This window comes from Kogia breviceps, chromosome 6, assembly GCF_026419965.1.
Source record: "Kogia breviceps isolate mKogBre1 chromosome 6, mKogBre1 haplotype 1, whole genome shotgun sequence".
Taxonomy (NCBI): domain Eukaryota; kingdom Metazoa; phylum Chordata; class Mammalia; order Artiodactyla; family Physeteridae; genus Kogia; species Kogia breviceps.
This window is the reverse complement of record NC_081315.1, coordinates 144,798,452-144,818,219: the sequence shown is the minus strand read 5'-3', so window position 1 is coordinate 144,818,219 and position 19,768 is coordinate 144,798,452. Positions and strand designations below refer to the sequence as shown.

At 64.9% G+C, this 19,768-nt stretch overlaps 1 protein-coding gene across 9 annotated transcripts in view; it reads left to right on the top strand.

Annotated features, from left to right (window-relative positions):
• The window catches only part of RGS12 (regulator of G protein signaling 12), a 114,901-nt gene that overhangs the window by 91,681 nt on the left and 3,452 nt on the right, over nt 1–19,768 (top strand). For 6 of the 9 annotated variants that reach the window (XM_059065981.2, XM_067036774.1, XM_067036777.1 and 3 more), the window contains 13 exons: nt 1,449–1,618; nt 2,061–2,153; nt 2,877–3,020; nt 3,760–3,939; nt 4,276–4,429; nt 6,183–6,259; nt 8,129–8,323; nt 8,628–8,701; nt 9,137–9,263; nt 11,018–11,114; nt 12,521–12,600; nt 12,958–13,111; nt 14,454–14,894. In XM_059065981.2, the coding sequence (XP_058921964.1) occupies nt 1,449–1,618; nt 2,061–2,153; nt 2,877–3,020; nt 3,760–3,939; nt 4,276–4,429; nt 6,183–6,259; nt 8,129–8,323; nt 8,628–8,701; nt 9,137–9,263; nt 11,018–11,114; nt 12,521–12,600; nt 12,958–13,111; nt 14,454–14,894 (1,986 nt within the window). Of the gene's footprint in view, nt 1–1,122; nt 1,265–1,448; nt 1,619–2,060; nt 2,154–2,876; nt 3,021–3,759; nt 3,940–4,275; nt 4,430–6,182; nt 6,260–8,128; nt 8,324–8,627; nt 8,702–9,136; nt 9,264–11,017; nt 11,115–12,520; nt 12,601–12,957; nt 13,112–14,453; nt 14,895–19,768 lie in introns of those variants that run through there. The other 3 variants (XM_067036775.1, XM_067036776.1, XM_059065982.2) reach the window with 2 other exon arrangements.

Here is a 19,768-nt window from a genome sequence, read left to right as displayed (position 1 = left end):
GATTGCCGCAGTGAGCCTAGCTAACGTCCCTCACCAGCCACAGGTGCAGAATTCTTTCTTGTGAGGAGGACTTCCAAGACCTACTCTCTCGGCTCCTTTCACACGCGCGATGCGGTGCTGCTGCTTACACGCGCCGCGCCACGCCGTCCGTCCCCAGGACCTGTCTCTCTTACGTCTGGACGTTTGTACCCTCTGACCCCTCCACCCACGTTGCCCCCCACCCTGCCCACTGCCTCTGGGCCCACCCGTCTGCTCTCACACACAGAGACTTCAAGTCTGTCTCTGACGGCTCTGGGCGGGAGCCTGCTGGGTGTCCTCACTCGGGTATCTCAGAGGACTGTCCCGTGCTTTCTTCCGGTATTTCTCCGACTTCACTGTTTACCTTTAAATCTTTGGTCCGTGTGGCGTTTATTCTAGGGCGTATTGCAAGACCCCCAACTGGATCACTCTGCAGCTGGTCACAGGTGACCCTGTAGCATGTATTGAGTGACCCGGCTGTGTGCTGTCCCAGTGGCACGTCTGCTCCTGCAGCGGCATCGTTCAGGACGCGGGTGTGCGACGTGTGTGACGTTGGGTGGGGCTGGCCCTGCCTCCGTGCTTTGTTTTGTGTAGTTTTACAGCATTTTGTGTTTCGTTGTCCACGTGAACCTTTACACTCAGTTTGTCTGGTTCTAGTAGAACCTGTACTGGGAAGCGTGTTGGGAGGAGAGGTTAAGTTGGGGGGACGGGCATCTGTGGTGTTCAGTCCTTTGCTGCCCCTGTTACTGGACACGAATCACATGTGAAGATGTGGGGTCTTCCAGGACCCCAGCCCCAGGGAGAGAGAGGAGGAGAGTGTGAGCGCGTGCCTGCCTGCGAGCGTGCGTGAGCGTGCGTGAGCGCGCGCCCGCCTCTGAGTGTGTCAGCGTGCATGGAGGAGCGGGTTTCCGGTCACATACACACGAAACCGAGAGCTGTTCTCGCGGGGAAGTCTTGTGTGTCGGGGTCTAAGCAGAGCATTTCCAGATGGTTCCGTGTACCCTGGTCCTCAGCTCCCTGCCTGGGCACTGCAGTGCACTTAGTGACAGTGCGTGCTTCTCCGGGTCCTGGGAACCCCACCAGTGCCCCTTTCTCTCTGCTCAGCCCGCCCGTCACCCAGCCCTGGCTCCTGGCCCGTCCCGACCTCAGGTGGACTCACTCGGAGCCCCTGCCGTGCCCGCGGCCAGGGCGGCCGCGACCTGTGATGAGCGTCGTTGTCGGGTGTGCGCGTGCGTGGCCTCAGGAGGTGGGTTCGGTCTCGTTCCCACTCGGCCCGGTACCCAGGGTGCCCAGAGCGAGGCGGCCACGGTGTGGGCGCTCGCCGCACTGTGTCGGCTGAACGCGCCTCCTGTAGGAGACAGATGGTGAGGGCCCCGTGGGCAGGAGGGGGACAGGCCCGCAGGTGAGTGAGGTCTGTGCTGGCCCCGCAGAGCTGAACGGCGCCGACCTGAAGGACTGCGTGAGCAACCACAGCCTGAGCAGCAATGCCAGCCTCCCCAGCGTGCAGAGCTGCCGGCGCCTGCGCGAGCGGAGGGTTGCCAGCTGGGCCGTGTCCTTCGAGCGGCTTCTGCAGGACCCGCTCGGAGTCCGCTACTTTTCCGTGAGTCTGCCGGGCGGCGGGCACCCCCTCCAGCCGGGCCCCAGGGCAGGGCTGGGCAGGGCAGACGTCTCCTCCTCCTGCTCCTAGCCCGGGCGCTCAGGCCCAGGGGCTGCGGGGAGCCTCTCTCTGCTGTCGGGAGCATCCGAGCTTCTCGGGAACGCTTGGGGGCAGCTGCCTGCTAGCCAGGCAGCTACTGGGAAGGCACGCTCAGCTCCTAAGAAAACAGTGGGGGGCCCGAGTGGTCCCAGTGAGGGCGGCTTTTCAGTTCGCTCCCGGGTACATTCTGCAGAGGCGCTTGGCACCCCTGGTTTCTGTGAAAGAGGAAAATAAGAATAAGGTGGGAATAATGAAGCAGAGCACAAGAGGAGGGGCTCCCGCCGCCACTGCTGATGCGCCCTTTGCCGAGCACTGTGTGAAGGTTAATCTATGGTGTTTTTCTTAGGATTTTCTAAGGAAGGAATTCAGTGAAGAAAACATTTTATTCTGGCAGGCCTGTGAATATTTTAATCATGTTCCCGCACACGACAAAAAAGAGGTACGTCTCTTCAGGCCAGGAAGTGGGAGTGGTTAAAGGGCAGGGTGATTTGAGCGCAGGTTCCCACATAGTGCAGTTCGAGAAGTCCGTGTAAAAATATTTTCACACGATTAAAAAAAATTCTTTTTCAGAACGTTTCTTAATATATATGATATTTAATGTTGCCTAAACATAGCTTTGCATAAATGACCCTAAAACTTTCAGCACATGTGCTGCCACCCCGTGTGTGGAAGCGGAGTTGAGAGAAAATTCTGGGCAGAGCAGCACCCTAAGGATGCCTGTCCGCACAGCCCCCCTTGCAGGCCGCGTGGGGGCGGGCGAGCCGCCGCTGGGGTGCGTGCTGACCCGCGGCGTGACCTGCTCGGAGGCCGCCTGCGTCCCTCCCTCGGAGGGGGCCTCCTCTCTGCTTCTCACGCTGCGGGCTGCCCGGACCTCCCTCCCACGTCGGCGCGGCCGCACCATGGGACGGCACCCGCGCCGCCCGCACCCGGACGCCCCCGTAGCAGCAGCGCAGCCCCGGTCTTTGGAACATTCAGGTTGCGCTTTGACAGGATTTGGAGAGGGGCTGATGTGTTGAACAGTTTCATGCTGGCTGGGACTTTTAGTTATTGTCCAAGCAAGAAATGTTTATTAGGCCCCAAGGAAACGTGTCTCCATTGCCTGGACCCGTGTCCGAAAGCACGTTTGTGGTGTGCGTGTCCCACTCACGCGCTGTCCCGTCAGCTCTCCTACAGGGCCCGCGAGATCTTCAGTAAGTTCCTGAGCAGCAAAGCCACCACGCCGGTAAACATCGACAGCCAGGCGCAGCTGGCGGACGACATCCTCAGCGCCCCGCACCCCGACATGTTCAAGGAGCAGCAGCTCCAGGTGACTGCCCGGGGCGCGGGCAGAGGACTCGGGTCCCAGAGAGCACCCCCCGCAGGCGCCAGACGGCGAGGAGAGTGCCGGTGGGACCCCCACCCCTGCCCCGCCCCAGCCTGGCCCCTGGGCTCCACCTCAGAGCCGGGGTCCCGCAGGGCCCTGGAGCAGGACGTCCCCACCACGGCGTCCCTTACGCATCTGTGTGTCATCACACGTTCCTGGGCGGTGATATACATAGTGATCGATAGACGCTTGGGTTGTTCTCAGCTTTGGGACATCACTGTGATGGAAAGTGCACTGGACTTCATGTTTTTTTAGAGCACATGTCCACTGGCCTTAGCAGAGGTTACTTCCGTTGCTGAGTCATATCAGTGAGGTTTAAGAAAATGGAGGAAGGTATTTTCAAGGCAGGTCTCACTTCCTTTAGGTTGCCAGTTGCCTTTGGTTTCATTCTTATTTAACAAAGTAAAGATTCTCCAAGGTTGCACCTTGGCTGTCCTGAGGCCACTCAGACGCTGGCTTTACGTGGGTTGTTGGAACTGGCTGATCGTAAGCGCGGCCACCGAGGGCTGGAGGGTTACGAGGAGTGTGATCAGACATAAAGGAGCCTGGGCAACGACTCCAGGGGCAGCGAGGGGCTTTGGGCACAAAGGCCCTGCTGCGCGTGCGGCCTGGCGCCGCCCCACCCCTTGGGGGCCAAGTGTCCGGTTCCGTGTGTCACTGCACAGCGCTGTTTCCTCGGCAGATCTTCAACCTGATGAAGTTCGACAGCTACACCCGCTTTCTGAAATCTCCACTGTACCAAGAGTGCATCCTGGCGGAGGTGGAGGGCCGCCCGCTGCCCGACGCGCAGCAGGTCCCCAGCAGCCCCACCTCCAAGCACAGCGTCGGCTCCGACCACTCAAACACGTCCACGCCAAAGAAGGTGCCCGTCCCGGCCACACTGGCCCCCAGATGAAATCTGTTCTGCAGAGATGACAGCAGGCGCCCCTGTTGGCTTATCCCCTCACCCGCAGGGAACGCACGGCCCTCCTAGCACTCGCACCTCCCATGCGTGTTGTCTGAGGCTCTGGTCGGGGCGGGGGGGCTCCAGCTGCCATTTCTGGAGAGGCTGGTGGGGCCGCGCCTCTGGCCTTGAGGGGCCTGGACCCTCCCGCGGAGCAGCTGTCTCGGCAGCCTGCCCCGCTCCCTTTCCCGTGCGTTTCACGTGACACTGAATTCACTTCACACTGTTTCAACAACATTTTCCACTTGATGGCAGTTGAGTGGAAAGTCGAAATCGGGACGGTCCCTGAATGAAGAGCTGGGGGACGAGGACAGTGAGAAGAAACGAAAAGGAGCGTTTTTCTCTTGGTCAAGGACCAGGAGCACCGGGCGGTCCCAGAAGAAGAAAGACCAAGGCGACCGCGCAAACGGTTCGTGCTTTGCCGTGCGCACGTAGGGGAGGGAGGGGGGCGAGGCCCGCTCGGGGACGAATGAGGAAGTGTGGGCTGTGCTTGTGACGTGGCCCTTTGGGGCGGCCTGGCTGGGGGAGCGGGGGGCTCTGGGGCCCTCTGAGAGGGGGCACGGTGCATTCCAACCCCCAGGCTGGGGCAGCGCCCCACGGGTACCACCCTCTTCTTGCCTGAGCAAGTGAAAAGCAGAAAATGCAGATGTCCTGCCCTCTGTCCACCCAGACAGCCTCTTGCTTTTCTGCTGTGTGCCGAGAGGTACACGAGCTTTTGTAATTTCTTTAGGAAAATGTGACACCGTAGTTTGGGTACCAGGCACTTTCAAAATTGTAATTTTATTGTTGTAAATTTTAAAGGTTGCCATCCTAGATCTTCTCCCCCTTGGTTTCTTTCTCGGATGTGGCTGAGAAGACAGTGTGAGAGGGACAGGGACGGGCCCGGGACGTGCCGGAAGGGAGGCGGGGGGCCGGGTAGCAGCCTGGGCCGGGGGCCGGGGCAGAGAGGGGCGGGGCGCGCACTGGGTGTGGAAGCCCGCGCGGGAGCGTTTGGCGGCCTTTTCTTCTCCACAGACTGTCAGGAAAGGCATTCTTTCCCGGGAAATAACCTGCAGGCTCCAGACCTGGGCCCCAAGTTTAGGTTGGGCAGCTTATCGAGGGAGCTTGGGCAGGGAGCACCTGAGGGAGGTGGTGCTTGTGCTGTGCCAGGCGCTCTAGAGGGTTTATCTCCTGCTCAGGGCCGGCCGTAGGCAACTCTTATGCCCGCTTTGCAAAGAGCGGAGTACGGATGCTGTGGGCTTCTGCCGGTGCCCTGAGGCTCCGGGGCCCGCCTGGGGCGGCTGCTACAGCTCTTCTTCCACAAGGAAGGACATCCGGAGCTGGGGGCGGGAGCGGTGTCACCAGTGCGGCCAGGGACCCCCAAGGACCAGAGATGGGGGGGCGCCTGCCTCTCTAGGTCCGTGTCCCCGAGCGGGACCCCAGGAGACCGGGGTCACCGTACCCGGCACATCCTTAGAGAGCCACCCGGAAAGGCCCTAAGTCCTGACTCCAGGACGTTCCCCAGGCATCCTGACTCTCTCGCCTGGCAGTCGTTGCTTTTGGCAGGTGGGTCCGTGGGACCTGGGGGCCTCCGTGTAATCAGGCCCCTGCTCCACCCACCCCAGGCCCCGGCACAGTGGCCTGATCGGGGCTCGAGGCCCTGTGCTTTTCAAGGCCCTTCCTGGGTCAGAGTCCTCGCGATCTTTAGATTAGTTAGCTCAGTCAGGGACATCGGGTGGCGCGATTGTCAGCTCGTTCAGGACTCTGCGGGAAGATGGGCCGTGAGCCGTCGGTAAAAGGTGCCGTGACCGGCCGGCACGTGAAGCCACATGCTGAGATCACACTTCCAGATGAAATGAAGGGCGGGGAGGCCCTGGCCTCGCTTGCGTTTTGCCTTGCGACGAGGCAGCAGGAGCTGGGGGGCCGCGCGGGCGCCAGCAGAGCAGAGCGCAGGCCTGGGCGGCGGCTCCCGGCTCCGGCCGTGTGCCTGGGGCGAGGCTGCGCCGCCGAAGGGCCTCGAGCCTGGCTCCCGTCCTTCGAGCGTGTCTGTTCAGCCTAAAGGAGGTGTGGGGCTGTGGGGGACATGACCACACTCGGGTGGGAGGGTGTCTGCATTTCCGCCTTAAGCGAGCAAGCGCGAAGCTGGGGCCGTTGGGTGTTCTGAGTCCCTGTGTCCCCTCCAGACCCCCTGCACACCAACGGAGGCCTGGGCCGCCGGGAGTCGCAGGGCTCCATGTCCTCGGCCGGGAGCCTGGACCTGGTGAGTGCCCGCAAAGCCGTGTCCCTCGTAAAGGAGCTGTTGGGCGGGTGGGGAGGGCGCTCCTCGAGCACTGAGAAGATCTCTGGGTTTGTTTCTGAGGCCTTTTGCCCCCGCTTGGGCACGTTTCTCTGGGCGCCCACGGGAGCAGGCCGGCGCTCCTCTTCGTCTCGGCGCCTGCGCGTCCCGTGAGCTCAGACACCTCCGTGTCTCTGCTTGTGCGCTGGGGGCTGTGCCGACAGGGCTCTTCCCCGCCGGCCCCTGCTGCGGCCCGGGGGCCCGGGGCCCGCCTGGCCCTACACTCCCTCCTCACGCCCCGCTGAGTTGCTTGTCTGGCCCGGTTTCCAGTTAGGTGGAGGAGGCATTGGGCTGACCTGCTAGCTGGTTAGCTGTGGTCTGACGGCAATTGTGGAAAACCCTGTCGTTGCCGGCCTCCTGGTCACTTGAGACGGTCAGGCAGTAGTGAGCGTAGAATGCCATTTCTTGTTCAGTTACAGCGATACCAGTTAGAGCCGTGAGGGCGGACCGCACACCAGCCGGCCATTGCTGCCCGACACACCATCCCAAAACCCAGCGCCTTGAGACAAAGAACAGTATCATTGCCCATGAGCCTGCGGGAAGGGCATATTTGGGGCCACTTTGCAATCAGTGTACCACCTGCAGACTAGTTTTCTGAAGTAATATTTGGGAGAAAGAGATTTTCAGACCCTCGGAGGACAGAGTGGTAAGGAAGTGACAACCAGGGCAAGTCGGGCATTAGAAGGAGGCGTGCAGGGAGCCGTCTGCAGCCAGCAAGCGGTGCTGTAACTCAGGGACCCAGAGGTCTGCCACGGGGAGCGTGGCCGCGGGCTGGCCCCTGGTCCGGCTCCTGCCCCGAGCATGTCGGAGCCCTGCTCCGAGCAGTGGGGAGGGGCCGCCTCCCTGCTCTTGCCTAGTCCACCCACAGTGCAGACATCACATCGTAGGTGCTGCTCTTCTGGAAGGCTCACTTCCCCATCCTGCAGGCGTGTCCCCCGCCCCAGGGCCTGGCAGTGGGACAGGTGGGCTGGGCCATATCCCCCGCGCCGGGCAGAGGTGGTGGGCGTTCTCTGGGCAGAAGGCACCCCAGGCTGCAGGCTGCCCGCAGGGCGCGAGGAAGGAGCTGAGGCTCCCCCGTGCCCCTCACACCCGGCCTCCCTGCGCCCGCTCCTCGTGACCTGGCGGCCAGGGTCTGAGGGGCCTCAAACCCTCAGGTCTGTGCCACTGCCTCTGAGCCTTGGCCTGGCCGTCCCGCCCCCTCTCCCAGCCTCTTCCCCCCGGCCCACCTGCTGTCTGTCCGTCCTTTCCTCTCGGAAAGGCCTTGGGCCTGCGAGGTCGGGTAGAAAGAGCCAGAAAGGTGACCAGAAGCAGCAGAGGTTGCCTGCCTTGTCCGTCCCCGGCTCCTAGGCTGAGAGACGGGCGAGGCAGCTCCTGGTCCCCAGATGGCCTCCGTGGGCTCTGCAGGGTGACTCCATGTGCTTCCAGGTCAGGGGGGCCAAGACCGGACCCCCGAAAACAAAAGTGGGAAGGCCCATCCTATTCTAGCAGCAAAGCTAGTTAGCATGGCCCTTGTAAAAGTTCAGACCCAGAGGTGGGAGGCTGGGACTGCAAGGACGGTGCCTGCAGTTGAGAGGGGGTGGCTCTCTCTGGTAACTAGCAGCCCCACAACTTAGTGGCCGTGTGTGCGCAGCGCACTGTGCCTTTCTCGGAACGTGTTTGCATGTGGAGCTGGGTGGGCGCGGGCGGCCGCACTGCTGGGCCCCCCGGGCGTGCGCCAGCTACGACGGCCCTTCCCCGGGGCCTCCCCACACTTGCCCTGACCTGCGCCCGCCCCCGTGTCTCCCTGCCCCCCAGCCAGAGGCCTGCAGGACCCTGGCGCCCGAGAAGGACAAGGCCGCCAAGCACTGCAGCATCCAGCTCCCCGACGGGACAGCCTGCGTGGCGCTCGTCAGGCCGGGGCTCTCCATCAAGGAGGTCCTGGCCGGGCTCTGCGAGCGGCACGGCATCAACGGGGCCGCCGTGGACCTCTTCCTGGTGGGCGGGGACAAGGTACAGGGCTGCCGAGGCCGGGGGCCTCTCCCCTGGGGGCGTCTGCCACGTGGGCGGGAGATCCTGCCGAAGGGGGAACCGGCCAATGTGTGTGTGTTTACCTGAACCGTGCGCGTGACAGCGCAGGGTCCCGAGAGCTCCGTCTCGCTGCGGGGAGCCCTTTGCGGGCTCGCAGCAGCTGGTCAGAGAGCTGAGGCCTTCTCTCCGGCTGTGGCGGCTGCGTTGGAAGCCGCGCTTTGCCCGGTGCAGCTGCGCACCCGGCTCCTACTGGCGCCCGACTCTCTTCCTTTCGCGTGTTCCGTAGCCTCTGGTGCTGCACCAGGACAGCAGCATCTTGGAGTCTAGGGACCTGCGCCTGGAAAAACGCACTTTATTTCGGTAAGTGAAACGCAGTTGCCATTTTCATCAGGTTTCCAGAGCTGCAGGCTGTTTCTGACCACTTGCCCCGCTGGCCTCAGCTCTGCTGGGTGCGCCGACACCGCCGCTGTGAGCTCAGAGGGGCAGCCGCGCGCGGCCCCAGGCACCCCAGAGGCCAGGGTCACGCTCCCCACCTGCTGGCGAGCGCGGCGGAGCTGCACCCGGGGCAGGGTCGACCCGTGGGGAGGGGCCGCTCCTTGTCGGGTGTGACAGTCCTGGCTCAGCCTCGCGAGACCCGCGGGAAGCCCCCCGCGGGCTCTCTCCCCGCACAGAACCTGGGGCTGCCTTGGTGATACCCGTGGGTGCCACGCTGCTCTGCTCTTGAGACGGGACGTCCACACGGCAGCTGCCACGTGTTTGTGGCAAACGCGCTCCTGTTTCTTCCCCTCCCGCCAGGCTGGATCTGGTGCCGATTAACCGGTCTGTGGGACTCAAGGCCAAGCCCAGCAAGCCAGTCACGGAGGTGCTGCGGCCCGTGGCGGCCAAGTACGGCCTGCGCCTGAGCGAGCTGGTGGCCCGGCTGGTGAGTGACACGGGGCCCCGTTGTCCGCGGAGGACGCCGTGGGGCCGACCCCGCGCCTGTGCGCAGCTGCTCCGCCCAGCAGGCCCCGGGGAGCACGTCGCCGCCGCCCTCGTGTTTCCCGCCCTGCGGTGGTACCTTGGCCGCGCCCTCTGGGCTTTGGGTGGGTATTTGAGATTCGGGGGTTTGGGCCCGGGGAAGCCAAGGAGAGAAACAAACGAAAACCTTGCAGCCTCGCGCCGTTTGCACATGTGATCAGATGGCGGCGCGCGGTGTGCGTGACCCGGTCCGCACCCGCCTGTCGGGCCTCCGCCGCTTCACTGCCCAGCTTCCCGTAGGCCGCGGGTCGGGCAGCTCCCTCTGGCGTTTCGGAGCCGGGGCCGCCGGGTTCCTCCGTGAACAGGCGCAGCAGGGATGAGAGCAGAGTCCCCGTCCCCGTAGCCGGAGGGTGGCCCCGCACCTCCACACGTTTGCTTTGAAATGCGGTGACTTATGACCCATTGGCCTGTGTTCTCCTTTCTTTAGAAATTATACTTTATCAGAGCTACGATTTCAAGTATTTTTAGGATTTTTATTTTCTCTGAAATGGGCTCCAGAATTGTTCAAGACTTTGATGTGAACAAGAGGACCAGTTAAACTGTTTTCAGACTTCCCGAGGGTAACCCGAAGCCCTCCGCCCAGCTCACTGGGGGATGGGGGTGCCGTCCTGGAGTCTAGAATATGCCGAGGACGTGGCCTGGGTCCCATGTGGCCTCCCTGCTCGTGGTCTGTTGAGATCCTAAGCGATCCTTAGTCCCCGTGCCTGTTTGCCCACCTGTAAAGTGGGGTGTCATGGAAGCGTGCTCGTGGGGTCGCTGGGGGGCTTCAGTCCCAAAGGGCCGGCCAGTGGTCGGGGCTCCTTCCCCACTGGGCTGCTGCGGCCTGACCGGGAAAAGTGGTCCGGCTGCCTCAGGGCTCGGGGCCAGGAGAGGCGTGGAGGGTGGTACGGGGAGCCCTGTGGATGGGCTGTGAGGATGTGGCTTTCCTGGGACCCTCCTGCTGACCCTCCTTAGTGAACCGTGGGCCGCGAAGTCATGGGCCTCACAGGACCCTGCTGGCTTTGGTCCGTTCCCCACTCGGCCGGAGCTCTGTCTGGGCGTTTGGTCGCTTAGCAATTTAAGAGCCAGACTCTGCAAGTTCAGATTCTTTTTCCGACAGAGGATGTGGGACTTGAACAGCAAGAGAGTCTCCCCAGGAGAGAAGGGCAGGATCCCGGGCCTCAGACGCGCCTGCTTCCTGCCCACAGGGAGGCATCTCCCCCCCACTCCCACGCCTCCTAGTGCATTGGGGACCAGTGAGGTGGGCTTGAGGTCCCCTCCTGCAGGTTGGAGGTAATGCTGAGGCTTAGGCCAGCTTGACTGAACGCCTCAAAGCACCAAACTTGTGGACGCAGGTGGTACCGGCGCCCACCAAGCGCTCCTCCAGCCCCGGGCCTTCGGCTCGGCCCAGCGTTGCCAGCAGCCATCACTTGGGTGACAGCCCTGTCACGCGGGCTCCTCCCGGCGCCTGCGTTCCGGGCAGGCCCGCTGGCGCTTGGGATCCTGGTTATTGCATGTCAGGTGTCTGCGGCTGGCCCTGCCGAGGTGACGGGACCCGGGGTCACCTGGCGTGTGACTCCATCAAGACCGGGACGGTCCTGCTGGCAGGTGGACCACACGCAGTTGATCCAGAAAGCTCCAGCCTGGGTGAGCCGCTCATTGCACCATCTCTGCCTCTAGAGTGGAGAGAGGGAGCCCCTGGACCTCGGAGCCCCCATCTCGAGTCTGGACGGACAGCGGGTCATCTTGGAGGAGAAGGACCCCTCCCGAGGGAAAGGTGAGCAGGGTGACGCTGCCCTGGTCCTTCCGGCCTCCTGGGTCCCTGGGCTCGGCCCCCCGAAAGCTCCCGGCCCTGCTGCCCCGTGGTCTCAGAGTGACACTGCAGATGGCCTCACTTGGGTTAAGGGTCTCACGGGGCCCGGCGACCCCCTGCCGTGGCCGAGGGCAGCCGTGGGCGGGCGTCGGTCTGTGGGCAGGAAGCCCTGGGACCAGCAGCACGAGGGCCTCTCGCCGGGACCCCTGCACGTCTTCTCTGCCGTAAGGAGGGGGGGCAGGCCTGCGAACGCCCTGCGGTCGCTCCGAGGGTCCAGCGTCCCCTGGAAAGCGCTCTCTCGCTGGGAGGCCTCCCCATCCCTCTGCACAAGGGACCTGGGAGCCTGGGGCGTCGCTGCCCCGTGTCAGCCCAGCAGCGGCTGAGGTGGGGGGCTGGGGCCCCCTGTGCCTGGTGCACAAGGAATCGCCGGTCTACAGGGCCCTTTCCCATACGCTGCCTCAGCCCCGTAGCCCCGCCCTGGGGATGGGGACCTGCGCTCCCAGGTGGGGGCGGCGGAGGCGTGCCTCCTGGAGAGAGCCTGCTGGAGCCTGCTGAACGGGGCAAGGAGGTGGCCGTGTCCGGGCCGCCCGTGCCCTTCCCCGGGCCGGCTCACCTCTGAGATGGGCTACCGGTCACTCGTCTCCGTCCCCAAGGGCGACCCGGGCCGCTGTCGCCCCTCTGCCCTCGGGCGCCAGTGCCTGCTCCTTGTCCCCTGGGGGCCCGTCTGGGTTCTAGAGAACGCCGTGTGCGCTCCTCCTGCACGGCAAGCGGCGTCAGGGGGCGAGCGGCCTGAGCGGGGCACGGGTGCCCAGCACCTCCCTCCAGGCTCTGATAAGGTCGGACCTCCCGCCCGCCTGTGCGCAGGTGAGTCTGAAGGCGTCGGTGCGTGCGCTGTGTTTGGGACGCTGCTCACAGGCAGGAGGGCTGGGACTCCGCCAGCCCATCCTGGGCCAGGGAAGCGGCCTGTGGACCCCGAGGGCCAGCGGGGGCCAGCCTGCAGCCCTGACTTGGGGCAAGGGCGTATTTGAAGATACATAATAAATTTGAGACTCTCTTACTTTCTGAAGACATCCGTGCCAAGTAGTACCCGCAAGGCGCTTTCACTCACCGCGGGACCACAGAGCCCCAGGAGACACAGTCAGCCGCGGGCCTTCTCCCCGTCGCCGTCACGCACAGCCCACCCAGACGCGGCGGGCGGGGGAGGCTGGTCCTCTGTCCCTTGACCCCACGTGGGTGCGCAGGCCTGAACGCTGATCCCTTTGGCTTCTGTACAGCTCCGACCTCAAAGACGTATAAACGTGATTATGTTCAACGTTGAGACGGATTTGCAATTCACTGTAGTTTTATAAAGCTTATCTCACTATCTTCAGCATCCACAGACAAAGAGAAAAACGTGCCCGTCAAACAGAGCGCAGCTGGAAATGCCAGCTCCAGAAATCACTCGGCGATGGTAATTCCCCTCCTCACCCCGCCTCGCTCCTTGCCTGCAAAGCTCGGGGGCAGACGGCCCCGGCGGCTCTCTGGCCTGGTTGGGCCTGCACCCTGGGTTGGGGAGGGGGGTTCTTCTCAGGGTCCCTTTGTGGTGCGTGGTGCCTGTTCCCGCTAGCCTGGGAATCGCTGGGCGGGTGGGTGTGCCTTACGTGCTATTCTTTTTGCAATCTTTGTCATTGTGACTGATGTTTCTGCAACGCATGTGAAGTCCAAGTCAATGCAATCTGTGTTTCAAAGACCCTTTTTATATAACTGATGAACTGTGTTGTCATGTGTCTGAAATGTGAGTGGAACTTTGACTTTCCTTCTGACGCAGGGAGAGGAAAGAACACTAGGCAAGTCTAATTCTATTAAAATTAAAGGAGAAAATGGAAAGAATGCTAGGGATCCCCGGCTTTCAAAGAGAGAAGAATCTATTGCAAAGATTGGGAAAAAAAAATATCAGAAAATTAATTTGGACGAAGCAGAGGGTATGTGTACTTTTTAAAACTTCCACGTTTTTCGTGAATGCAATGTCAGCTTTCCAGTCCAGTCGCTAGAAGCTTCTCTGAGTTACTGACATTGGGGTGGCTGTGACCCGTCTCAGTGCGCACTCGCCCCTGTGTCTGTCTGCAGCGGTCAGTATAACTCTACCTAAAGCCCCAGTTTTCAGACTGAGAGCCGGGCCCTAGGAGTCAGGGAGCCCCGGCGTGGGCTGCAGCAGGAGGCCGCTGTCCCCCCTCACAGCCGGGTCCCGGCCCAGAGCGGGGCTCGGGACCAGGGTCCACGTCCCTGAGGGTCCTCGCCAGGAGGAGGCCGGTGGGAGGGCCCGGGCCTCTCTGGCCTCTGCTGTCGGGGCCCTGAGGAAAGGCCGTGCGTTCGGCCATGGTGGCCGGATGCCCGAGCCGCCCCCGGGCCTGCAGGACAGAAGGAGGATGGCATGAGAGATGGAGAGGAGGCGTGGGGGACTTCCTTTTCTTCCAAAAGCTCGTGACAGAGAGAAGCTCTAGGAGCTGTTGTGCGCCCTGAGCTGTAACCCGGGGAGCACTTCCTGGGCAGGTCAGCTGGGCTAGTCACAGCTCCCCGTGGCGTCCGGCCGCGTGCCAGAGTAAAACACGTGCCCGCTTGGAAGTTCTCGCGTTTCTGAGAGCCGTTAAGACTTGAGCTTTTAAGCTCCTTGCTGGTCAGAAGCTCAGAGTGTAACTTAGGCCTCGAGAAGGCTCAGTGTAGACACCATCGATTTTGGATGGTGAACTCGAGTTACAACTGAGAACCCACCCAGGTAAGAAACAGAAGAGCTCTGGGTAGCCAGCGAAGAAGCTGGACGTCCCCGGCGGGGCGGAGGTTCCGGGAGGGGGTGGCCCGGGGGGCTGTGGAGCTCCCGGGGTGGGGTGCGCGGCGGGGAGAGGGGTCGAGGGCTGGGCGCTGCTCACAGGCCCCATCAGGACTGCCCTCCGGCCCGGCGTGGTGCCCCCGAGAGGCCTCCCACACACAGGTCTAGGCTGGTTCACCAGCTCCGGGCGCCAGGGGCTCCTGGCTGTGTCAGGCCGCGGTGCCTGGTCGGTGGCCCCCCTCCTGCGCAGAAGGTGGCATCAAACGCGGGCGGAGCGCAGACGTGGGCCGCGGGTCGCGGCGGCCCGGAGCCGGTCCAGGGAGGAGCGGAGCTGTCGGGTGGCCCGCGGCCTGCCTGGCGGCCTGCCTGTGGCTGTGTGGGCGGGAACAGGAGGAAGGGGGCGGGCCTGGGGCAGCAGGACAGGGCTTTCCAGACGCTTGCTGTGCGTGCCGGAGGGTCAACGCCAGAACACTTGGTCGACCTGGGTTTTCTTCCCACAGAGTTTTTTGAGCTCATTTCCAAAGCTCAGAGCAGCAGAGCAGACGACCAGCGCGGGCTGCTGAGGAAGGAGGACCTGGTGCTGCCCGAGTTCCTGCGCCTGCCGCCCAGCCCGCCGGGGCTCGCCCTCTCCCCCTCGGCCGCCCCCAGGGCCTTCTGCACGAGACCTGCGACAGGCCACGGCGAGGAGAGCGCCCCCCGGCCCCGCGGGAGCCCCGCCACCAGCCCCGGCTCGGCCGACAGCCCGCCTCTCTGCGCCCCCGGGACCCCCAGCCCCCCCAGCCCCCCGGCGCAGGCGGTGGAGGCCGGGGGCGTCCAGACCGTGGAGGGCGAGCACGTGGCCGACCTGACGCTCACGGGGGAGGGGCACATCAGCAGCCCTAACAGCACGTTCCTGCCGCCACCCCCCACCCCGCCGGGCTCGGCCGCACCTCCGAGACCAGGTACCTCTGGGCGTGACGCCCCTGCCCCCCTCTGACCGCGCTCCTCCCTGCCGCCCGCCCGCCCGGGGCTGCCTGCCCGGTGCTGCCCACCCAGTTAGAAAGCGTCAGCGGTGGAAAGGTCCCCCCTCCGCCCCTTAACCCCTCTAGGGAGGTGTCAGCGTGCCGGCCTCCTCAGGTCCCGTGTTGGTCGTGGCGGCCTCTGCCTTCTCTCAAAGGGCCCGGCGGCCGCTGAGGTCAGAGTGTGGCAGGAGGGGCGCGGGGGGGCTCAGAGGGGCGTCCCCCTGTGGCGTGACGCTCGCGAGAGGCGCCCACACTGGGCCCGGCGGTGCCCCCCGTTCTCTCTCCCTGGGTCCCCGGCAGTGATGCCACCAAGCAAGGCCCTGGGAATGTCTGCAAACTGTATGTGTCACTTTTATTACAATCTGGATAGCTAGCGGTTGGAGTATTTTAATCTCAAGGCTGAAAAGACCAGTGTCTTGAGCAAGTGGGTGAAGCCTGTGTGATTTCGAGCAGGAGGGCTGCGCTGACCCTGCGGGGGGGGGGGGGTCACCCTCCGCCCGTCGGTCAGACAGCAGGTGGGGGCCCTGCGTGCTGGGGGCGCCGGGACCCCCGTGGGGTTCCCTGAGCCTGGGCGGTCACAGGCGATCCTCCAAACGGAGGCACCAATGTGTCAAGGTGAGCAGGAGGGCTGGCAGTGGAGCTGTTCCTTAGCTGCGTGAGTGTTAGCAGGTGAAGCGAGGCCCCCGGCCTCCTGGGAACGGGGCCCCCGCCCCGCACCAGGGCCGCGGCCTGTGTCCCCGGCCCCGAGGTGTAGGGAGGAGCCTTGTCCGCGCAGGCATGTGCCCGTGGAGCCCCTGGTGCCGCCGTCCTCGCCGGCGGGCTCCGTGGTGGGCAGACACTAGCTGTGGCTGCTGCTGGGGATGGCGGGAGGCCCCCTCTGGTCCGAGTCCTGCCCCGGGACTGGGTCCTGTCGGACCTGCAGCCGCATCTCCGTGGGGACCCAGGGCGGCTCTGTGCCTCTGGCTCTGTACCTGTGGGGTACTGGCGCCTCGGGGACTGGCTCTGCGGGCCGGGCTCCCCACGGAGACAGCCCTCGGACGTGAAGCCGGGAGAAGCCGCGGCCTTCCTTGCATGTCTCCTGCACTTCGACCCCACTTCCCCTCTGCTCTCCCTGTAGACACCTGTGTGCAGTTTCACCTGTGTTTTGAGTCTGTGCTCTTCCAGGAGAAATAAACTCTGCATCTCCTCATTGGACTGGTTTAAAGAGCTTTTCCTTTCTCACTTGAACATGTTTCCTCTTTAGAAAACTACAGGTATATTTTAACCAGGGCAAACGTAGCACATTTTAATGGAATTCATTGGGTTTACTTTAATATACTGGCTTTTGAAAAGAGACCGTTCACTCACCCGATGTTCTCGAGCGGCTGTGTGAGGGCGGCAGTGACAAGCTCCACCGGGAGGCTGGGTGTGAAAGTGGGGACACCGCGAGGGGCTGGGGTGGAGCCCTCGGGGCCGCGGGTCTCCCCTCCCTGAGAGTTCCGGGCTCGGGGCCCCCGGGTGGAAGAAGGGCGGGGTGCCAGGCGGCGGCCGGTGAGCCGGCCGGGCCGGATCCCTCCCTCCGACTCGCTCCCTGTAAACCCAGAGCCCGGCTCGCCGGCTGCCTGCTGTCCGGCCGTTTCCCCCGAGCTCCCGCCGGGCTCCTCCAGCTCCCCATTCCGGGCTTGGGGCATTGGGCCCACGTGGCGTACCCAGTGTGGGGCTCGGCCTTCCCACCTCTCGCCCGGCAGCGTGGCCGGCAGCGAGATCTTGCATTTCCGGCCTGAGCCGCCGTTGGTGCCCCCCCCCCCCCACGCACGGGTTGTCCCTGGTGAGTAGGAACCCAGGTGGGGACCCTGGATGCTTGGCTCCGTGGGTGTCCTGAGCAGGGAGGACAGGGAGGGGCCGTGAGGGTCTGTGATCGGCCAGCGTCCTCCTGGAGCTGGGAAGGGCCTCCACTCCTCCTCCCGTGCGTTGCCCGCTCGCCCTGCGAGGCCCTCGGTGGGACGGATCCTCTGCTCGTCCTGTGAACCTTGCGTCCACCTTTGCGACGCGGAACCGGACCCGAGGCTCCCCGGCCAGCGTAGGGCGCCGCAGACACCCTTGGGCCAGCGCGCGTCTGGACCCGGCGCTGAACTGTATCCTCGGGGTCCGGAGGGCAGGTTTCATCCAGACCTCCTGCTGATTGTAGCTGCTGTGAGCTGTTTCCTAGCTGGTGGCCACCGCGGCCCCTCCGTTCAGGGCGAGAGACGCGGCGTGCTGATGCCGCCGGACCCTGGGGCGGGGAGCCGGGGCCGCGTCTGGGCCGTGCGGCCCGGGGCAGGCGGGGGGCTGCCGGCCACGCGTTCCCATGTGCGGAGGGTCCCCTCAGAGCCGTGCTGCGCCTGCACCCTGGCCCTTGGTCCCCGGCTCCCTCGTACGGAGAGGCCTGTGAGTGCCCGACGCGGCCGAGGGGCAGTGGTCTTTGAACGGCCGCGTGGCCCAGGCACGGAGCCCCCGCTGCGGGATGCAGCCTTCCAGCGCAGCCTGCCGTGGATTTGGTCCTACCCGGCCGCCTTCCCCTCTGTTACCTGTTTGGTTTTCAGCAGAACTCTGGGCACTAGTGGGCGTTGGTGGGCATTTCTCGTCCCGTGGCGGGGTGGGGGGACCGGCCGGGTGGCGGTGTGAGTCCTCGGTCCCAGCAGCGCGAGCGTCAGGTTCCGAGGTCGGCGTTCACGGCCCTGCGCGGGGTGGGGCCGGCCTCGGGGCTCGCCCACCCAGCAGGCGAAGACCCCGTGTCCACATAGGCAGACGTGGAGAGGGCATGGGAGTCGCCCCCAAAGGGCACCTTCTTCCCAGGGAGAGAGAGGCGCTGTCTTCAGGGCTGACCGGCCGGCGGGCGGCCCAGCAGTCCCCCTCCCCCGGTGCCCAGGTGTCCTCGGGCTGGGCGGGTCCTCGCCTTGGCCCCGGGCTGAGCACTCAGCCGGACACGGGAACCCCGGGTGCAGGGCTTGACCTTGTGGGGCCTGCTGTCCCGGGAGGTGTCTGGTGCCCTTCCCGGGCCCTGGGCCCGGGAACTCCCTCCCTGGCCACCCCTCCCTCTGTCCAGTGGGTGAGCGCCACCCCGACGGCAGCCCCTCAGCCAGGCACTGGGCAGGCTTTCCCTCTCACTGCCGCCTGGCCGTGCCTGGTGTCGGACGCCTGGGTCAGGGTCCTGGCCGGGCCTCTCCCGTCCCCCTCCTGCAGGAACGTGGCTGCCGGCAGGGCCACCCGCCCCACCCTAGGAGTCCTCACCACCAGTCCTGGCCCAGGGCCCCGGGGCCTCAGCGCAAAGAGATGCTGCTCGCTGGACGGGGCGGAAGTCACCCGACTTGGGGGCCTCGTGCCACAGTGTCCCGGGTCCCCAGAGGCACGTCCAGTTCCCAGAGTGGGGTCAGGAGCCCTCAGCTCACTTCCTAGCAGGTGCGTGGAGCTCTCCCGCTTGCCAGGGCTCGCTGTGGCCCAGGAACTTGGTTTCCATGGGAACGGGGCTGGAGCCTTCACCAGAGGCCACGAGCCCACGTAAGGGCCACACCGTTCACCTTGGCAGTGAAGGCAGCCAGACCACGTGACCTTGGTTTGGCCGTGAGTCCCAGCCACTCCCCCACCACCACCCCCTCCAGTCTCGGCGTGTCACACCTGCTCAGCCCCAGGTGAGGCGGGAGCCCTGGGCTGGGGACAGTGGGGGAAGGGCGGCTGTGCACGGGACAGCAGCCAACGGGGGGGGGGGGGGGGGTCCGGCTGCCCATCCCCTGGGGCGTCAGGGTCTCGTGGGACAGCCGTGCGGATCTCCCCAGCCCGGGCCCCAGCCTCTTGAGCCTGCACCGCTGCCCGGCCACTGCCCTGTCTGTACTTGTCCCTTCAGATGTCCCCTCTCTCCAGCAGAGCGCTGGCCCTTCTGTCTGGGCGGCCGGGGGACACCTCCACTGCACACACCTGCCTTCCAGGAGGACAGCCCAGCCTCCCCAGCACAAACCGTGATGTGCACGTGGGGGGCTGGCTGGCCTTCTCGGGGTCACGTTGGTGCCGGGGGCCCCGGCGAAGGCAGCCCTCTGCCAGCGCTCTCTCCAGAACTGCCCGTCCAGTGGAGCGCGTTCTGGCGCTCCGGCCTCGCCCTGGCTAGAATGGACCCGAGTCCTGCTAGATGTCTGGGGGCTCCTGCCCGTACCCGGCCCGCTCCACAGGCCTCCGCGGGCTTCCCGGGGCTGACCCAGCTGGCCCAGCACCCCTCCCCAGACCCCAGCACGGGTTGTGACAGCTCCGTCCTCCCGGCTGCCCAGGCCGACGGCCCTGGGTCTCCCCTCGTGTGTCCATCCTCCTCGGGTCCCCTTCTCCGTGCGTCTGCCCCGTGTGCCCTGCGGCCGGTCTGCTCCGCCCGGCCCCTGGGTCTCTCAGAGTGGAAGCCACGGGCTGCCCACGGCTGGCAGCGTGCCCCCCCGCGGCCCGACCTGGGGCCGGCACTGCTGCGGCCGCTGCCCGCGTCCCCTCCCCAGGCTCCGCCCGTCTGCCCTCGGTACGGCCCCGTGACTGCCCGGTCACTGTCCCCCCGCTTCTACCCTGTGCTGCCGTGAGGGGGAGCCCTGGCATTCCGTAGATGCTTCGTGCAGATCTGCTGAACGAGGAGCTTTGATTCAGCACCCCGGGAGAGCTGGAGATGGCCAAGGGGTCCAGCTGCACCCGCCGCCCTGTATCCACCCGTGCGTGCAGCCCTGCGCCCACCGGCCCCAGGGGGAGGGTCCTGACTCGGCCCGCACCTTCTCCCGATGTGGGGCCTTGAGGGCCAGAGCAGACCTGGCCGCCGGCGAGGGGCTGATAGGTGG